This window comes from Saccostrea cucullata, unplaced genomic scaffold (genome assembly GCF_032062105.1).
Source record: "Saccostrea cucullata isolate Sc308-1 unplaced genomic scaffold, CSIRO_AGI_Scuc_v1 ctg108, whole genome shotgun sequence".
In the NCBI taxonomy this organism is placed as follows: Eukaryota; Metazoa; Mollusca; class Bivalvia; order Ostreida; family Ostreidae; genus Saccostrea; species Saccostrea cuccullata.
In genome coordinates, this window is record NW_026935861.1 from 634,166 (window position 1) to 654,662 (window position 20,497).

At 34.2% G+C, this 20,497-nt stretch overlaps 1 protein-coding gene across 8 annotated transcripts in view; it reads left to right on the plus strand.

Moving 5' to 3' along the window:
* The window catches only part of LOC134244058 (guanine nucleotide exchange factor VAV2-like), a 31,267-nt gene extending 11,734 nt beyond the window's left edge, over positions 1-19,533 (plus strand). For 5 of the 8 annotated variants that reach the window (XM_062726327.1, XM_062726330.1, XM_062726329.1 and 2 more), the window contains 15 exons: positions 3,368-3,477; positions 7,095-7,184; positions 7,401-7,432; positions 7,681-7,746; positions 8,124-8,150; positions 8,482-8,595; positions 11,477-11,503; positions 12,556-12,677; positions 15,234-15,299; positions 15,873-16,024; positions 16,203-16,325; positions 17,949-18,039; positions 18,745-18,847; positions 19,151-19,305; positions 19,465-19,533. In XM_062726327.1, coding sequence (XP_062582311.1) covers positions 3,368-3,477; positions 7,095-7,184; positions 7,401-7,432; positions 7,681-7,746; positions 8,124-8,150; positions 8,482-8,595; positions 11,477-11,503; positions 12,556-12,677; positions 15,234-15,299; positions 15,873-16,024; positions 16,203-16,325; positions 17,949-18,039; positions 18,745-18,847; positions 19,151-19,305; positions 19,465-19,512 — 1,326 coding nt within the window. In that variant the 3' untranslated portion in view covers positions 19,513-19,533. Of the gene's footprint in view, positions 1-3,367; positions 3,478-7,094; positions 7,185-7,400; positions 7,433-7,680; positions 7,747-8,123; positions 8,151-8,481; positions 8,596-11,476; positions 11,504-12,555; positions 12,678-15,233; positions 15,300-15,872; positions 16,025-16,202; positions 16,326-17,948; positions 18,040-18,470; positions 18,559-18,744; positions 18,848-19,150; positions 19,306-19,464 lie in introns of all 8 variants that reach the window. The other 3 variants (XM_062726328.1, XM_062726332.1, XM_062726333.1) reach the window with 3 other exon arrangements.
* The last annotated feature ends 964 nt before the right edge of the window (positions 19,534-20,497 follow it).

Below are 20,497 nucleotides of genomic sequence, written 5' to 3' on the forward strand. Positions count from 1 at the left end.
GATGGGAGGGGGGACATAGAACACATCCAACACAATGTAACCGATGGGAGGGGGGACATAGAACACATCCAACACAATGTAACCGATGGGAGGGGGGGACATAGAACACATCCAACACAATGTACCAGATGGGGGAGGGGACATAGAACACATCCAACACAATGTTACAGATGGGAGGGAAGACATAGAACACATCCAACACAATGTAACAGATGGGAGGGGGACATAGAACACATCCAACACAATGTTACAGATGGGAGGGGGGACATAGAACACATCCAACACAATGTAACAGATGGGAGGGAAGACATAGAACACATCCAACACAATGTAACAGATGGGAGGGGGGACATAGAACACATCCAACACAATGTAACAGATGGGAGGGGGGACATAGAACACATCCAACACAATGTAACAGAGGGGAGGGGGGACATAGAACACATCCAACACAATGTTACAGATGGGAGGGGGGGACATAGAACACATCCAACACAATGTAACAGATGGGAGGGGGGACATAGAACACATCCAACACAATGTAACAGATGGGAGGGGGGACATAGAACACATCCAACACAATGTAACAGATGGGAGGGGGGACATAGAACACATCCAACACAATGTAACAGATGGGAGGGGGGACATAGAACACATCCAACACAATGTTACAGATGGGAGGGGGGACATAGAACACATCCAACACAATGTAACAGATGGGAGGGGGGACATAGAACACATCCAACACAATGTTACAGATGGGAGGGGGGACATAGAACACATCCAACACAATGTAACAGATGGGAGGGACGACATAGAACACATCCAACACAATGTAACAGATGGGAGGGGGGACATAGAACACATCCAACACAATGTAACAGATGGGAGGGGGGACATAGAACACATCCAACACAATGTAACAGATGGGAGGGGGGACATAGAACACATCCAACACAATGTAACAGATGGGAGGGGGGACATAGAACACATCCAACACAATGTAACAGATGGGAGTGGGGACATAGAACACATCCAACACAATGTTACAGATGGGAGGGGGGACATAGAACACATCCAACACAATGTAACAGATGGGAGGGGGGGGGGGGGACATAGTCAATATGTTCATGATTTGGACATTTGTGATCTATGGCCTACTTTGAGCATTTATACAAAAAACATAAATACAAAAATGGAGTAAATATTTAAACAGAACGGATAGTTCAATTAAAGTGTTCTTACATTTAGGCCAAAAAAAATTAATTAATTGTTTCTCAGGCCAAAAAATTCAAAAATCAATGCGGCAGGCAGGCTTTTTTTTTTTTAAGGTCCTCCGTCTTCACGGAAGACCTTATAGTGATTCTACTGTTTCTTATTATTATTCTTTCTTCTGACCAAAATTTTGTGCAGGCGATTTCTCGAGAACTATTCAGCCGTTTTCCTTGAAATTTTCAGAATTTTATATAAAATTCTGTTTTTTTGAAAATTCGCTTCCGGTGCCAAGTTATGGGCAATTTCCTGATTTTAAAATGCAACTTTGTCGCCCCTTTTTATCGAAAATGGCTAAGGTTATGAACTGGAGACTTATTGGAGATAATAGATCATGACTTTCTGGTTTGCAGAATCGCCTTTTCGTGTGTCGTCAGTACATCCGGTCGCTACCGGAGGCATATTTTAAAAAATGTAATTTTTGAACATTTTTGCTTTTCAATATTTTTCATTCATTTTTGGTATGTTAATAGAAACCCTTCTTATAATGCTTACTATATAATTTGTTGGAATATTGATAAATCTAAACTCTAGATATTAGCATTCAAAAATCTGAAGCGGATTCAAAATGGCGACTGTCTCCGGCATTTCGCAATAGGGTTTACGGAGGCAGCCGAGCGTTTGCTTAAACGAAGGTAACATAAGGATAAATAAAATGTAAAGGACTACTTGGATTGTCACATCGTAGATACGTTGCAATTCTGTGTCAAACCAAGTTCTTCTTAACCGTCTTCTAAAATTCGATTTGACTGGTTCTCAAAGTAGAAAAAGAAAAGACTAAATGTGCAAATGAAATTCCATACCTAATATTTTCTGATTTGCACCACAGAAAAACAGATCTTCAATCATACTTATAAGTAATAGTTTTTCAAGAAAGAATATCAATGAATAAAACTTACCCACTGTATTTTCCTTGCACACTTGTGTTGTATTAAACTAATGGGGTTTCTATTAACATTATTGCCTCAAAGATCTGATTCAAGCTATTGAGCACAAATGTTATCCAAATCCCTGACCATCGTAAGGCGAGCCATGTTTTTCGCTGAAACAGTTGAACCTTTTCATGAAAGTTTAACTAATCGGGATAGTTCACTTTGGGGATAAACAGGGAATTAACAAAAGTTAAAAATCAGTAGCCGTTTCATTGCTTTAGTGTTACTTGCTTACATACGATATGGAATTTATAAACAGTATTAAACATACTTCCTCGAATTTTAGGCTATAAGAACATTTTTTTTTATTTCATTGAAGCTATTACACCTATTAATAGAACATTCCAAAGAAAAGACGCTAAGATTAACTCGTGGCGTTTGGCGCAAAATTATGAATAGTGACTCGACTTTCATAATTCTAAGACAAAAGCACTCTTAAACAGAGGTATATACAAGAAGATTTAGAGCAGAGGTCAAAATAGCATAATATTTAGCGCGTTGGATTTTCATGCTGGATTTTTATGCTGGCGACTTGGATTCAATCCCCTTGTGTGCAATTTTTGTTTACTTTTTAAGCTCGATATTACGTTTTTTTCTGGAATCGGACGGAAGACCTCTCGTTGCTCGCAACGAGATCTCATCTAGTTTTTTTTTTTTTTTTTGGAAGCAAGTTTTACATCTTTTTTTGTAAGTCATTTGTGCAGTAAAATGATAATATCTACTAATTCTTAAGTTTTGTTCTCTGAAATTAGATATAATATGTATTCAGCGTTAAATAATGTTATTCCAAACATTTATTTTAAAGTTAACTGATAAAATACTTTAGATTTAGAAGAAACATATTGTTTTTCTAATAAAAACGTCTTTCTTAACATTTATGAAAAGGGGAATAACTCGATTTTCTTTTTGAACTTGGAAAAATAGAAAATTGAGTTATTTCCCTTTTCAATATGTCAATAAAATTGATCAATGCGGCCGTTTTTGAACTGATGCGGCGGTGCCTGAGAAACTATTGATTAATTTTTTTTGGCCTTACAAATAATGAACATCAGTGTTTTATAATGATATACAGAGCTTGCTCATTTTCAATTGAATGTTACTGCAATGAATTTGAAAACGTAATACATTGTATATCATGGTAAGGTTTGTAATTTTCTTTTTAGTGGACCAGTTCTTTTATAATGGCCAAGAAAGACGGCTCAAATGCATTTACATTCTTTGCCAAAACAGAGGACACAAGGGCTAAATGGATCGATGCAATAAAACTGGCATTGTATGTATCTAGAGAAACACCAATCATCTGAAAAAAAATCAGCAGATTGTTTCTGAATGCAGTTTATTTCAATAGTTTGATTCATTAATACTGTAACATTTTCGCCGTTACGAGTTCGTAAGATAGGATAAAATAGAGAGGTTTAGCAAGCTCACTTGTACGTGTACATGTACGTGTAAACTACAAGTTAGAATTACACGTACACGTTAACATTTTTTTCTTGTTTAGCAAAGTATAACTTGTACTTGTACTTGTAAGTTTTTAAATGTAAAAGTGGTTTGCATTTAAAAATCATCCGCAAAAGCAATAATTTAAATACGTATATCACCGTTCTACCTAAATATATGCATGTACTTATGAGAAAAAGATTGTACAGACTTCTTATATTTTTAATCGGTTAAAGTCTTTTTCGAAAATCTAGATGTTGTAATTTTAACTCCCTATAAATTAATATTTTTCAATTACTGACGTTCAGTTCTTATATCAGTATTTGCATTAAATATTCAGGTTTCAGAAAAATGCACACTCTTTGAAAAATAAACAGCAGTTAAAGAATTATAAGCTACAAGTTTTAACTTACGTGTACTTGGCAATGTACACGTAATTTGCATAAGAAGATACGTGTAGAAATTCGTCATTAGCAAAAGTGATGACGTAATGCACAGATTTCTGGTGCTACACGTACACGTACGCGTACACGTTGGTTTGCTAAACCTCTCTAATAATTATTAATTACAAAATTGGTATTTGTAATATGTAAGCCTGGTCGCGGCTAAGATCTGGTCTTACAATTTCTGGTAGCGAAATATGAATAAACCTGGTAGCGTTTTTTTACTAAAGAAATCAACACCAAAGATAATAAAGTTTTCAAAAATTATATTCTGTTATTCCAAAATTTAATAATGATAGTCAATAAATTAACAACAATTTATATTTCAGAATATGGTCACACAACGTCACTTGCTAGATTCAAATGATTCCCCAATTTTCAGATAAAGTTAAAGTAAATTTCTAATACGAAATTTTATAAATAATAAATAAATTATCACAACTTTCAATTAAATTACCTGGACATCTCACAAATAGTCTGGTAGCGACTACAAATTGAGTAAAATAAATTCACAAGTCTGGGCTGACTATTCAAAATAACTACTTAAAAAATTTTACGTCCGTCCACTATCATCTAAAAATCCCAAATGACCTCTAAAACTAAACGTTTACACAAAGTGATGTAGAATGACCCAACGTGATGTTATAAACTGCGAAATCATGACACATTCTAAGTAAGTCCTGTACATAATATCCCGCGACCGGAAGCAATGGAAAATGAAAGTAAACATGTGAAATGACAGCATGACTTATAAATAAGGTAAAACAATGATGTACAACAAGTTTAAATGTAATTTAAACATACAATAATGATGAATGAATCTTCCGGTCGGAATAAATTAAAATCACAAATAATAAACACACATTTTCAATATATATACAGTCAAAATCGTTACAATACTTATTAAGTATGAGATCAGGATACAAGTAATATGTCAAGAAAATGACTATTTTTCTAGACTTCCTCTCTTTGGAATATCTGTGTAAAGAAAACATATTTATTAACAAATTTTATATACTGATGCAGTTCAAAGGTGGCAGCACCAATTGTTAAACTTACTTAAAGTCATGCAAATTGTGCTTACTACTGGTAATTTAAAAGATACTAACACTTTATTATCTCTTGCTTAATTACGGATTTGATATTTTTATGCCACCCTTCGAAGAGGGGAGGACATATTGCTTTGCTGCTGTCTGTCATTTGGCCCACCATTAGTTTCTGTTCATTTTCTTGCAGAGGTTGCACAAATTGAATGAAATTTGGTATACAGATTTATCATAAGAATATCCAGTTCAAGTTCTCTTTTGGTTAAGATTGGGTCATTTGGACAGAGTTATGCCCCTTGGACATAGAAAAATTTCATTTATTTGCATTTTCTGTTCATTTTCTTTGCAGAGGTTGCACGTACTGAAATGAAATGCAGTATACAGATTTATCATACAAATATCTAGGTCAAGTTTTGTTTTGGGTATGATTGAGCCATATTTGACAGAGTTATGTCCCTTGGACTAAGAAAAATTCCAATTATTAGGGGGAGAGGACATCCGTGTTTTACAAAGATCTCTTGTTTTATTAATAAAGTATTAAGAACACTTTTAAATTCCAAAATAATTTTCAAATACTCACTGAATAAATTATTATTTGGTAAAATAAAGTTATATTGCTGTTATAATGACATCTTGAGCAAATATGCCCTATCGTTGGGTAGAGCTGAAATGGATATTCGAACATTCGCGAATGAATAGTTTTTCACGAATATTCAAATGGAAAATTTGTATTCGAATATTCAGTCACATGTTTAATACCCATATTTCATGCATTAAATTGTGTAGGCCTATCCACTTAGTTTTTGATCACGGTGGAAAAAGAAGCAAACGAAAGCAAAAACTTGTATAAGGCAGTTTGTAAACTTTGTCCACATGGTACTACTGGTCTGATAAAGGCATGACGTCAAATTTATTTAATCATCTTCAAGCCAAACATTCATCAGCCTCATTTATCTCAGATTTAATGTAGATATAATTATGACATTGACCGCCATGATTATCGAAAGTAATAGAATATTTATATTGTGCGAAGAAAAATATTCCGGATCAAAAAACAGAATCGATTGTTCACATTCGTAATTTATAAATAATCGCATAAATCATACATGAAAAATATACATTATATTATACTTTTTTGAGAATGTTATATTTTAAATTTAAATATGGATTAAAAAATTTACAGGACGTTTCCAGAAACGGACCTATTTTTGTTTTATTAATATAAAAGTAAAACATGGCGAGCACCTGCTGCTTTGGTGATAGTGCGTTTTACGTAATCAGAATGCAATACAGTGACCTAATGTAAAAAAGTAAAGAGGCTTATGATTGTTGATAAAGGTTCATTTTCTAATTTAGTTTTTTTTCTTGAAAATAAACGCAAGTCCTAATGTACATTGTACATGTCAAACAACTTTGAACAGAAGTTTATCTTAAACAGATATATAGTAATAAACAATAGGATTTGCAACTAAATGAAAAGGCATAATAACTCTTTTATTTAATTACTGAATGTTCGAATACGAATCGAGTAACAGTCACGAATATTCGAATGTTGATTTATGGTATTCGTTTCAGTCTTTCGTTGGGACATACATGTATTTTGCCTGATGTGATTTATACTATTTGTTAAGCCTTTGTTTTTATACTGAATTCAACCATGGAATATTCTGTCTATTTGATCAATACATAGTGCTCACGGCGGTTGTGACCGGTCAATGGGGAAGCTTACTCCTCCTAGGCACCTGATCCCACCTCTCAAATTTCCAGGGTCCATTTTTTTTTGCTCTGTTTAAAGATTTTTGAGATTTATCACATTTCATTATCTTTGCCTTTGGCATGTTAACTAGGATAAAGATTTCCCCTATGAAAATTCCCTTTTCTTTTGCTTTTATATAGTCAAAAAAAAGTTATAGAAAATTCAAATTGTTCAGAAATATGTGAACAATTTCTTCCAATTTCAGAGAGAATGCTTCCCCTCCACAAGGGATAAATTATGTGATGCACACATTTGATAAGCCTACGGAATGTAGTGTGTGTCATAAACTTCTGAGGTAAGAATCCTAGACACCAAATTAATCGTATACTCAGATCTCTATACAATTTGTCTGAGAGCTATTCATATCTGGTCAAAATAGTAATCATTTTAAATAATAATCATAAAGCTGTATACTGGAATTAATAGGGACAAAAGGCTTTTGTAATCATGGTAATGTTTACCTTTAAAGACTTATGTCTGTTTTATATGTATTTTTGATCACTTTTTTCAGAGGTGTGTTTTTCCAGGGTTACAAGTGTACAGGTATGTTTGCAAATTTTGATATTCTTTTTTTGGTTTCTTTGTTTTGTCAAGAGTGTAAGATTAAAAGTTTTTTCATATCCCAATGATCCCTGTTATGAAGATAGATCTTCAATAATTGATTTAATAAGATATCCTGACTTCTCATTATTCAATTCAAGGAAAATAATCTTTCTAATTAAACAATCTACCAGCAGTACATGCAGCAGAATTGTCACAGTTTACCTCATAAGTTTTGTTTGTGTTTTCAGACCCAGGAAGTGATATTGCTGTACATAAGGAATGCATTGGCAAACCTCCAAATACGGGCAGTAGAGGTAAGATACTAATTTTCATGGGGGGTTAAATTTTGTTGTTTTAGAGGTATTGAGGGAGAATTCATGACCATCACAAAATATAATATTTAATATGCATTACTACTCAACACTTCTATCACAAAATAAAATCCCCACATATCAATACATGTACCTCGAAAAAATTTGCCCCCACAAAAATATATAATTTTACAGTATGTTAATTAACCATAATGATCACATGTATATTTTATTGCTTTATTTAATGAATCTTACAGGAAATAAGACACCAAAAAAGGGACTTAAGAATGATTTGGGGAACATCTCTAACTGGCCCCATAACTAATAAAACTAGTTTGAGTTGATGTGGATATATATAATATTCTGTTTTTATTTTTCAGTGCCACCCATTCCAGCTCGAGTGATAGGTAAGTTAAGCACTATAATGGCCTCTCTCCACCAATCTTTATTGTTGTTGAGTGTTATCGTCACTTGCAAGCATGCTACACACAGGACATGAGTTTTCCCTCAGGATATGTTACATATTACAAAGAAACACTCAAAGGGCAAATCCTGCACATGATTTAAAAAAAAAATATCTAGATTGCCAATCTATATTATCTTACCTAAACATCTATTATGCATTTTATCCGAGCTTCTCCTATGTACAATGTACACACACTGCAAAATTGAGCATAAACTTGCCGTTGTAGTCCTTATTTGTATGCTAGAACAATTCATTATGCTTGGTTTGTGCAGAAACAATTAGAACTTTGGATGTGGTTCATGAACGCCGTAGATCGCTATCGATCAGGGAAAGTAGTTCAATATCACGCTTTGAGAGTAGACGTACCACTAGTATTATTTGTGAACGTAAGTCAATTTATTGCATGACAGAATGCATGATCATGTAAGAATTCTGGGAATGTGATTTTTATGTCTTTTTCAGAATCTCTGGTACATTCAAAATGGCTTATCTGTACTCATTTTAGGGAGACTGTCTGTTGTTGCATGTCAATAAGATACCATGTTTGTTAAGTTATACATTTCTGTTTTGAAAGAGGGCTTAATGCAGATATTGGTGCATGATATGAACATAAACTGTAGAATGATTGGTGAATGAATTTTTTTTTCTGTAGGCATTAAATTTCTTGTTTCCTGTTGATCTTGTATAGCAGCCTCCTTTAAGAGAAGATTGAGATCTTTGTCTCTATGTACATGTATACCAAAGCAATATAGCTTTTCTTTATAGATAAACTTGACACACCCCCGATTATAGAGCATGATTTCATGGACAGTATTTTTCACTTTATGAATATTCAAGACTTTAAAAAATATTTATATTTCAAGAATATTGCAATAACTCTACTGCATCAAATGTATGATTTTTAGCTCTTCTGAGCCAAAGGCTCAAAGAGCTAATGCTATGGCCATTTGTGCGGTGTGCGGTGTGCGTTAACTTTTTAGAATATGGGCCATAACTCAAGAACCCCTTGGCCAATCAGTACCAAATTTGTCACAGGGTATCCTTGGCCCAAGGGCTACCCTTTATACTAAAATAAGGGTTGGAACCCTAAAACAAGGGGAGATAATCAGGAAAACAAAACCAAAAGTACTGGTTGCTAAAAAATCTTCTTCTCCAGAACCACCAGGCAGATTTTTACCAAACTTACATACAAGGATTAGGATATGTTGAAGATTAAAAATTGTTCAAGGCATGACCCTGGGGCAAAGGGCGTGGTCTCAAGGTCACTTCAAAGTTGACCTAAATTTACAATTAATAAAAACGTGTATATTTTTTCTTACTATAAGGACTAGGATCATCAAATCTTGTAAGTTGATGCATCTTACGACTTCACATCATGTTAACTCAAAAGTAGGTCATGGTGACCTACTTTTTAAATTTTGTGGGGATTTGTTTTCAAATTGATTTGAAGGCATATTTTGGACACTTTAAGGCCTATGATCATCAAACTTTGTCAGTTGATGCATCTTGGGTCCTTGAACAATGACAACTTAAAAGTAGGTCACCGTGACCTACTTTTTGAACTTTATGAATTATCCTTTTAAAAACATTAAATCCCATTATTTCAGACACCGGGAGGTTTAGAATCATCAAATCTTGTACTTTGATGCATCTAAGGACCTTAAAACATATTTATGAAAAAGTAGGTCACTGTGACCTACTTTTTGAATTTTGCCGACATTTGTTTTCAAATTGTTTAAAATGCATATTTTGATTACCTTCAGACCTACGATCATCAAACTTGGTCAGTAGATGCATCTTGGGTCTTTGAAAAATGTCGACCAAAATGTAGGTCACGGTGGCCTACTTTCGACATTTTATGGCTATATTTCAGTATCTTAGGTATTTATTGGCTTAGAATCATCAAACTTTGTGAGTGGATGCATATTTAGTTTTCGGAGAGTGACGACCAAAAAGTAGGTCATGGTGACCTACTTTTGACATTTTATGGCTTTATTTAAGTATCTCCGGTACTTATTGGCTTAGAATCATCAAACTTTGTGAGTTGATGCATCTTGGGTTTTCGGAGAGTGACGACCAAAAAGTAGGTCATGGTGACCTACTTTTGACATTTTGTGGCTATAATTATCTTTTGTACTTATTGACTTAAAATCATCAAACTTTGTCAGTTGATGCATCTTGGGTTTTCGGAGAATGTCGACCAAAAAGTAGGTCACAGTGACCTACTTTTGAATATCTCAGGTACGTATTAGCTTAGAATCATCAAACTTTGTCAGTTTAGGCACCTTGGGTTTTCGTAGAACGTCGACCAAAAAGTAGGTCACTGTGACCTACTTTTGACATTTTATGGCTATATTTAATTATATCTGGTACTTATTGGCTCGGAATCATCAAACTTTGTCAGTTGAGGCATCTTACGGTTTCATTGAATGTCCAACAAGAAGTAGGTCACAGTGACCTACTTTTGAATATCTCAGGTACTTATTGGCTTAGAATCAGCAAATTTTCTCAGTTTAGGCACCTTGGGTGTTTGGATAACGTCGACCAAAAAGTAGGTCACCGTGACCTACTTTTGACATTTGATGGCTATATTTAATTATCTCTGGAACTAATTGGCTTAGAATTGTCAAACTTTGTCAGATGATGCATCTTGGGTTTTCAGAGAATGTTGACCGAAAAGTAGGTCATGGTGACCTACTTTTGAATATATCTCAGGTACTTATTTAATTAGAATTATCAGTCTTTGTCAATTAATGTATATCGAGTCCTCAGAAAATTCCAATCAAAAGGTAGGTCACTGTGACCTAATTATGGTATTTTATAATTATATTATAATATCTTCAGTCTTAACTGGCTAAATATTATCATACTTTGTAAGTTGATGCATTTTGGGTCTTATGATACTAATAGAGTTGGAGGCTTCTAATAGAAGTGATAGATTGTACAATTTATCAGAAGAGCGATTCAAGGCCCTTGGGCCTCTTGTTTTTTATTTTCTTGTGTAATTACTGTAGATTATTTTAAAATTGGAATTATGATGTTAGCAATAATATTTTTCTTGTTGATTGTAACAATCTTTAAGAATATTTTTTAGATATATGAGGAAAATCTTCACATAAGCCTGTTTATAACATAGAATGTTTCAGAATTGTTCATATTCTGCATAACAAGCTAGCTGCACATTTTTTGTCATTTTCTACATTTGTCTTTCTACTGAGATTTTTTGTTCATACAAATGACTTTGTTCCACTTCATTACACTTTGTAGGGAGGTCGCCCACTCACGTTCAGCATAGTAAGTTCTTCTTCCACTGTTTCTTCCCTCCATCTTCCCTGCAAATGTAGCTCTCTCTAAATGTTAAAAGTCCTAGCAGGGTTTGGCTGTTTTGAGAAAACCCCCAGTATGTTCCTGGTTTAGAGGAGTTTAATGTTTGTACATTTCTTGTGATTTGGAACCATTGTCTGGAATCAGAAAACTGTTCAGTATTATGTGTAACAACTGGATGATAGGAAGAGATTAAATCAAAAAAATTAATATTTCTCTCATATTTCAGGAATACCTAGTGTCAAATTTATCAATTTTTTAGCACCGGTACATTAAAAACAAAATGTAATTTTTGTTAGATTTATTTTATTTACTGAAAAGTTTTATGAAAATCGGTACACTGACTTCATTTCTTGCAAAGTTTTGGACAGTTTTTGATATAAAATTTCTTATATCATATAGAAGTTAGTGTCTCTAAGTATTTGTCAGTGTAAATTACTTTACTGAATGATTTAAAATCACACAACATACCCGGTAATATTTATGATGCTTATTTACTAAACAACTTAAAGAACTTAAAGCAACTTATTTGCCAAATAATTATTTTTTATGGAGCATGAGGTTCATGCTTTTGAATGCATGTCATTAAAATCATCTTTTCCAGCACATTGTATATCAAGTTTTACGTTATTTAATTGATTGTTTTCATTTGCAATGATTGATATAAAATTTACATCCATATCTACAAATTCTCTTACAGTTTCTTATCTTTACACTTTGCATTAAAACATCAGCTTCATTAGCTTGCTATATTCATCACTCATGCTTTCTTCTCTTTTGTTAATTCATTAATTTTTCGACAAATTACTTTAAAACTTTGTCTGTCTGTCTGTAAACTGATTTCACAGGTTGTTTCTTAGATGGAGGTCTTGTGAAAAGCATGCTGAACTTAACTTCATTCAGACCTTTTTTTGTTTTGAATGGAATGCAACCTCTCATATATACATGTATTCCTTCAGTATATGTTTTAATTGTACACATTGACTTACAGTGTTTAATTGTAAATATACGTGACCTTACAGGGCAGGTTCGAGCTCTCTGTAATTACAGTGGCACTCCCAGCCCCGGGGCGGGCCGCCCAGCCTTGAGCTTTCAGAAAGATGATGTGATAAAGCTACTGAACAATGACGCCCAGTGGTGGAAAGTAAGTACTTCATTTACAGCGGAGAGATTGATACCTGTAAAACAAAAATCATCAAGTTGATTTCAGAAACTAAATGGCTCTAAATATAACAGAACATGGAGTAAGAAGACTTTTATTAGGTCACCTGAGTAAACTCAGGTGACCTATTGCTATCTGTTTTCGTCCGTCGTCGTGCGTCGTCTGTCGTGCGTCGTGCGTTAACATTTAAACATTTTCAGCTTCTTCTCTGAAACCGCTGAACCAATTTCAACCAAATTTGGTATATAGCATCTGTGGGTGAAGGGGAACAAAAATTGTGAATTTCATGGTCCCTGCCCCCCTGGGGCGTGGGGGGTTGGGCAAAAACCACTAAAATTATCGCAGTCTTTAAAAATCTTCTTCTTTACTCCTGGACATCAAGCAGTCAAACTGCTGGTATGATTGTAATCAGCATTGAGTCCTCTACCAAAATTGTGAAATTCATGGCCCCAGGGTCAGGGGTTCTGGTGTTAGGGCGGGGCTCTATTGATTATATAGTGAAAATGCATTAATTCTTTGAAAATCTTCTTCTCTGCTCCTGGGTATGCTTCTCTGCTCCTGGGTATTAAATAAACTAACTAAGTTCATAGTTATGATCAGCAAGAGTGCCTCTACCAAAATTGTGAAATTCATGGCCCCAGGGTCAGGGGTTCTGATGTTAAGGCGGGGTTCTATTGAATATATAGTGAAAACGCATTATTTCTTTGAAAATCTTCTTCTCTGTTCCTGAGTATTAAATAAACTAATTAAGTACATAGTTATGATAAGTGAGAGTGTCTCTACAAAAATTGTAAATTTTATGGCCCCTGGGTCAGGAATTCTGGTGTTAGGGTAGGACTCTATTGATTATATAGTGAAAATGCATTAAATCTTTGAAAATCTTCTTCTTTGCTTCTAGGTATTAAATAAACTAACTAAGTACATAGTTATGATGAGCAAGAGTGCCTCTTCCAAAATTCTGAATTTTATGGCCCCAGGGTCAGGGGTTCTGGTGTTAATGCGGGGCTCTATTGATTATATAGTGAAAATGCATTTATTCTTTGAAAATCTTCTTCTCTGCTTCTGGGTATTAAATAAACTAATTAAGGACATAGTTATGACGAGCAAGAATGCTTCTACCAAAATTGTGAATTTTATGACCCCAGGGTCAGGGGTTATGGTGTTAGGCTGTGGCTCTATAATGATTATACTGTAAAACGAGTATATTTGGCGCACTACTAATTTTAGCGCCTTTGGCGCAAGAGCCCTTGAGCGCTAAAATTTATTGTGCGCTAACAGATTTCTAAATATCATATTTTGTGTGTGCTCGAAGCTTTCACATAAGTAAATGTTAATGTTAAGCGCGACTACGTAATGCCGAAAGGTCATCGGATTTTATATACACACTAGCACTGTACATGGTAGGATCTATCGAGAAAGTTCTGCCAAATTATAATTTAATTAAACTATTGTTACCAAGATAGTTGTTACCCGTTACTTGTCATTAGCACCTTCAAAGTTTGGCTTCTCGTCGTGTCAATCATCTATCGCCTCGAGGTAAAAAATGCAATCAAGCATGGCGATTGAGTTTGCAGACACCTGATTATGATGACCGTTTATCCAAGTAACTTTCGTATGCATTGTTTTTTAAAATAGGAATAAAATGCCTACATATCTTTTATTTAAAATAAAAATAGAATAAAATTTAACATTGTGCCACGTCATTGTGATTACAACACCACGGTAAAGTTAACGAATGTTTACTTATATACGGAAGTGCTATTGTGTTTCCGTGCTTGAGAAACCAAAAAGTCAAATATGGGTGCAGATAAAAAAAAACCCAAACAAAATATCACATTTATATATTTAATGACAAGTGCAAGCGCTAAAATTTATTTGCGCTAATGCATTTCCACCTGCGTTTGCGCTAAAATACGTATGCGCCAAATTTTCTCGTTTTACAGTATAGTGAAAATACATTACATCTATAAAAATCTTTTTCTCTACTCCTGGGTAATAAGCAGATGAACTATTTATATGGTTATGATGTGTAAGGGCTTTTCGTCCAGAATTGTGAATTTCAAGGCCCCTGGGTCAGGGATACCAAAGAGGGGGGGGGGGGGCTCTACTTATATACTAAAAATGAATTGTTTGAAATCTGCTCCTTGGTATTAATCAAACATTTTTGATAGGCAAGTGTGCATTTCAAAAATTGTGCAATGTGCAGACCTAGGGTCAGGGGTTCATTTGTGGTAGGGGCACTCACGATTATTGCTGAATATTACTGATTAGTTGACATGCATTTTTGTTCCCTTACCCTGCTTATGGGTATTAAGTAAACAAACTAAACATTTGCTAAGTGTGTAGTTATGATTAGCAATGGTGCCTCTTTCAAAATTGTGAATGCCATAGCATCTAGCTAAAAACATGAACCAAATTCAATCATTTGAAAGTTGTTGCATGATGCTCAGGTGACCTATAAGGCCCATGGGCCTCTTGTTGCTATATTTAAGCTGTTTAAGAATCAGTTTCATTGGTAACATCTTTTTACAATTTTAGGGACTGCTGAATGGAGATGAGGGCTGGTTCCCTTCACAACTTGTGCAAGAGGAAAATAATCCAAGGGTAAGATGTCGTGTTCTGTAATGATAAAACATCTGTCAAATCACTCTATTAACTCTGTGTCTGGAGTTGTAATTGATGTTTTAATTCTGTATTACTTTTAATTGACAAAGTAATCCAAATACTTTGCTGACTTTGTTTTTGAAACAGAAGAATAAAGCATATGATGGTAATGCAGTTTGGTAGGTCATTTTCAAATAGAAATTTCTGAGAAAGCATGAAGCTGAAGCAGTATTACCCCCACCCCCCTTTTCAGCATGTGAATTATTTGTATAAATCAACATTTTACAGACATAACTTGAAAATACACCTATCCAACAACCCAACAACAACAACTATTCCCCTGTTATTCTCTGTGAAAATCTGTTAAAAGGCTCACAGAATGAGCTTTATGTACCCCCAGTTCTGTTCTGAATGACAGTGATTTGTGTGTGTTGGCATCCAAGCTGTGGTTTATTGAATTGCTGCTGAGATTTCCTATGAATGTCAGCTGCAGGTCGAGCTTGTATATGTTGATTGGCTTGTTATATATGAATGTGATCTACATGTTTGTAACCAGCTCTTTATTGTCATCAGATCCGCAGAAAACCCTCGTATTTGGATGTGAAAATGAAGAATGGAACGCCCAGTATTGTATCCCCTCCCCGCCCCCACTCCCCCGCTAACAATGTTCCCTATGTTAATGTGGATAGCGACGGAATGTCCAGTCAGCTCAATGTCTATAAATGGTATGTCTGCCATTCTATTTTGTGGTGAACCAAGAGAGTTTCATATTTAAGTATAATTAAACAGGAATCAAAGTTATCCATTACATCGATTGTAATTATAAATACATTGATATTTTTAAAAGCAGATTTCTGTAAAATAACATTGAAATAGAAAGTTTATATGTTTTATTGTATTTAGGTTTGTGGGTCCAATGGACAGAGACACTGCCAATCGCAGACTTGGCAACATGCCAAATGGGACGTTCTTAATTCGAGTCAGTGAGAACCCAGGCAGGAGAGGGGAGCTCTCTCTCAGTATTCGGTAAACACAGTTTAAATTATCAGATACATCTGCCTTTATTTACTGAAGGGTTTCAGACTGTAATCTTTAAAATTGTATTTTATGTAAGAAATAGGCAATTCAACCATCTGGTTTCAAGAGGGGTAATTAAAAGGTCAGAATTTCTGTGTTAAAAAAAATTTTTTTTAATACAACTTATACAAATTTTTAGGATTTATACAGAAAAATAAAAAAATATATGAGATTTTAATTCTTAAAAAACTTTTTTAATAGCATTTTTGATAGTTTTTTTGTTCATGATGACTTAACACACACAATTTTTGATAGTTTTTTTGTTCATGATGACTCAACACACACAATAAAGAAATCATTCTACCTATTAATGAAATAATCCAATGGAAACCCCAGTTTTCCCCCCCTGAAAACAGTGTGAATAACTGCAGGACAAAGGCTAGCATCAATTGAGTGTACCAAAGGGGCGGGGGGGGGGCAATTTTATACATTTAGTTATTTATTATCCCTCCTTCAAAGACGGGAGAGCATATTGCTATGCTGCTGTCTGTCGGTCTGTCTGTCCATCCACCATCAGTTTCCGTTCATTTTCTCTGCAGAGGTTGCACATATTGAAATCAGAATCAGAAAATTTTATGTAGTCAGATTTTTAAAAGAAATGAAATTTGGTATATCAATTTATCATAAGAATATCTAGGTCTCAAGTTCTGTTTTGGTACAATCGGGGCAATTTAGGACAGAGTTATGCCCCTTTGACTTACAAAAATTACAATTATTTGCAGTTTCTGTTTGTTTTTTGGCAGAGGTTGCAGATATTCAAATGAAATTTGGTATACAGATTTATCATAAGAATTTCAAGGTCAAGTTCTGTTTTGGATACAATCAAGCAATTTTGGACAGAGTTATGTCCCTTGGACTTAAAAAATTTCCAATTATCTTGGGAAGGGGGGCATAAGTGTTTTACAAACATTTCTTGTTCTAGTTTGTATACATTTTGAAAAAAATGTTTCTAGAGAAGGAGATAATAGATGGTAATATGTTTTATTTAGATTTGTAAATATGAATTATTGTATGAAATTTATTTGTTTTTAGATATGCAGAAACATTTTTCAAATGTCATTGTTTGTCTTGCTATTTTTTATGGGAGAGTGGATGTTAAGTTAATAACTAGTTTATATCCAAATTTTTCATTTGATGTGTTTATTTAGTAATATTTTGTTTTGATTGACGTTTCATATTTATGTATAAGTTATTTCTTCTTCTATGCCTTTGTTAGTATTTTTCTAAAAAAGAGTTTTATTTAATTTTTTTTAATGAAATTTATCTCTTATTGAAAACAAGTTTGGAATGTTGAAAAATGACTATTGCTTGCAAGTATAATTAACAAATGTAGGACTTTTTTGTTGTCCAAAGATGGAGATTAGAATTGTGACCTAGAAAATAAACTATAGTGCTCTTTTCAAACACTTAACATAGAATGTTATTTTAGACATGTAAAAAACAAAACTTTAGTATTTATTGATATTATGCATGATTGTAAATAACAGTTTCCGAAATGTTGTATATAGTTCTGAATCTTGCATGAGACTATACGTTTATATCCAGCTATTCTGCATGTCCTTCGTATTGTAGGTATGATAACCAGGTCCGTCACATCAGAGTGGAGAAGAATGCAGAAGGCTTGTTTTATTTAGCTGATACTAAATTCTTTTCTTCTCTACCTGTGAGTATATTGGCATGCTCAAGGCTGTCCTTATAGACTTAGTTCTGAAGGCAAAATCAAACAGGGGGCATCCATAGCACACGGAATCCCTAGCACACAGAATACAAGTCACTGGCACAGTTTTAAAAAAGAAATAATCTCATTTTGATTCATTTCAAAACAAGCAAATTAAAAAAAACCTAAAAGTTTCTGGAAGTCTGTCTTGCTATGGATGGTCCCTGTTTCCTTTTATACCCACGTCGTTGATGTCTACTGCTAGATGTGTAAGTACAAGTATAGAGAGAAGCATGAACCCTTTATACCAGTTTCTCAGCTAGTATCTTGTCATGTGACTCTAGTCATGTGACTGTCACATGACTGCATGCAGACTCCTCCTATCCCACAAAGATGCAGGTAAAGTTTATTTTAATGCCTCCCACATTTGATTTTAGAAATAATTCTGTACAGCATATTAAAGTTCGCAAGGATGAAGAGGGATTCTATAGATTAAGTATGGACAAGAACTTCAAAACAGTGAAGGTGAGAGATGTATAGGAAACTAACAGCAGATTTACTGTGCCACATTTAGATGGAATTAATGAGCTCAATTTAATTTTTTTAAACATTAATTTGAATTTTTAAATGTTATTCTCTCGCAAAAAAAATGTATTTTTTAACCTGATTTATCCTTGATTTGTGTTTGACCATGGAATCCTTCTTTTATAGGAATTAGTGGAGTTTTACCAGGATAACTCACTAGCAGACAGTTTTCCAGGGGTGGATACAGTTCTAAAATTTCCTTTCAAATCTCAGGCTGGAGGAGGGGCTAGTAAGTCAAGAAAAGAATTACTGAAATCACTTTTTATTCGCGAGAACTTTTTTTTTGAGTAAATCACCCAGATTACCCTACATCACATAATTTTTCGTGACACCTTATTTTCGCAAGATAGTCATTATTGGCTCTTTAAAAAGAAGACAAAATTTTCAATAATTGTGATTACTTCTTTATATTTTCTTCAGTGAATACTAATATACATGAGAACTTTAGTTTCAGGAGCACATTGTCTACCGTATTTTGTTTTCCAATCTTTGGACTTTTAACCAAAGTTATCTTATAATGTCTGTTTCTCAGATGCACGGATTCTGGGCTACGCAGAAGCGGTGTACGATTACGCCGCCACCGCTACGTCTCAGCTGTCCTTGTGTCGCGGAGACAAAGTGGCCATCCTCAGTAAAACAGGAAGTGATAAAGGCTGGTGGAAGGGAGAGCACTGCGTCACAGGAAAGGTTGGCCAATTTTCTTCATTTCTCTTCAGTATTATCTAAATTTAAATCAGCATAAGCGAAAATAGATTAAATCTTTTAAAGAATATTTGATTTAAAAATTCTTGTAATGTAAAATCTAAAGTGCACAGTTTTAATGATTTTTGGGGTTTTTTCTTCCAGAATGGTTACTTCCCCTTAGCATATGTAAGAGAGCTGGATGATGACTGATCTTTAGTGAATGCTTATAATCATATGCAAGACCTCCATTCACCACTGCATTGCCAGTTTTGTTAACCATGTGACCAAGCAATATCGGCCAATAGGAAACCTTTTCCATCATACAGCAAGTGCAAGTCAGAGATGACAGGAATTTTCTGTCCCACAGAATTTCTCCGTTGTCCTGCCTCCCCCATTGAGCTACCAGAGAAGATTCCCTGATTTGCTCTCCATGATTTTACATATATATATGTACTTGCATTATATTTTGTTGCGAAAGGTGCCATTCTCATTTGATGGTAGATTGACACAGATTCCATTGATAATGTGATGTCTCCATTAGGGATGTTTCTTGTTCTCTGTGATATTTATAGCAATTAATTAACACTGACTCATCACCCTGACAGTATTGTGGACGACATGCAGCATAATACACCATGTATAACAGTATATTATATATAATAGCCCCACTCCTTCAGCCTGAGCTTTCTACTACTAGCATTATTTGCCTCCAGTGTTCCTTTATCAGGAAACAAACTTCAATGTTATTCCATAGAAAATTGGAGACCTATTTGGAATTGGAATCCTTTACCTGTACTTAATATTAAAAAATACTTAAAATTATTTGAAGTATATTATAACTGGAAAAGCAGACAAGGTATTCATAATCTTAAAATAAATGATGTTCTATTTATAACACAGAAAAGTGCATATATATATATATTGCCAAACTCTTTCATTCAGAAAACAGAGAAGAAAATTCCCATTAAATCCCTTGATATTTATGATACACCTGTGCATGAAGTTTTGAATTAGTTAAACAATGATTATATATCCCTCTGTTATTTACACAAATGCTATGATTATTTTCTTTCCTTTTGATTAGGTTTGTAATTTTCAGTATGACATTTTAATATCCAGGCCAAAATCATGACATAAAGACAACTCGCTGCATCATTAAGCTTGTTACATTTACATCCATATATATGTAAACTAT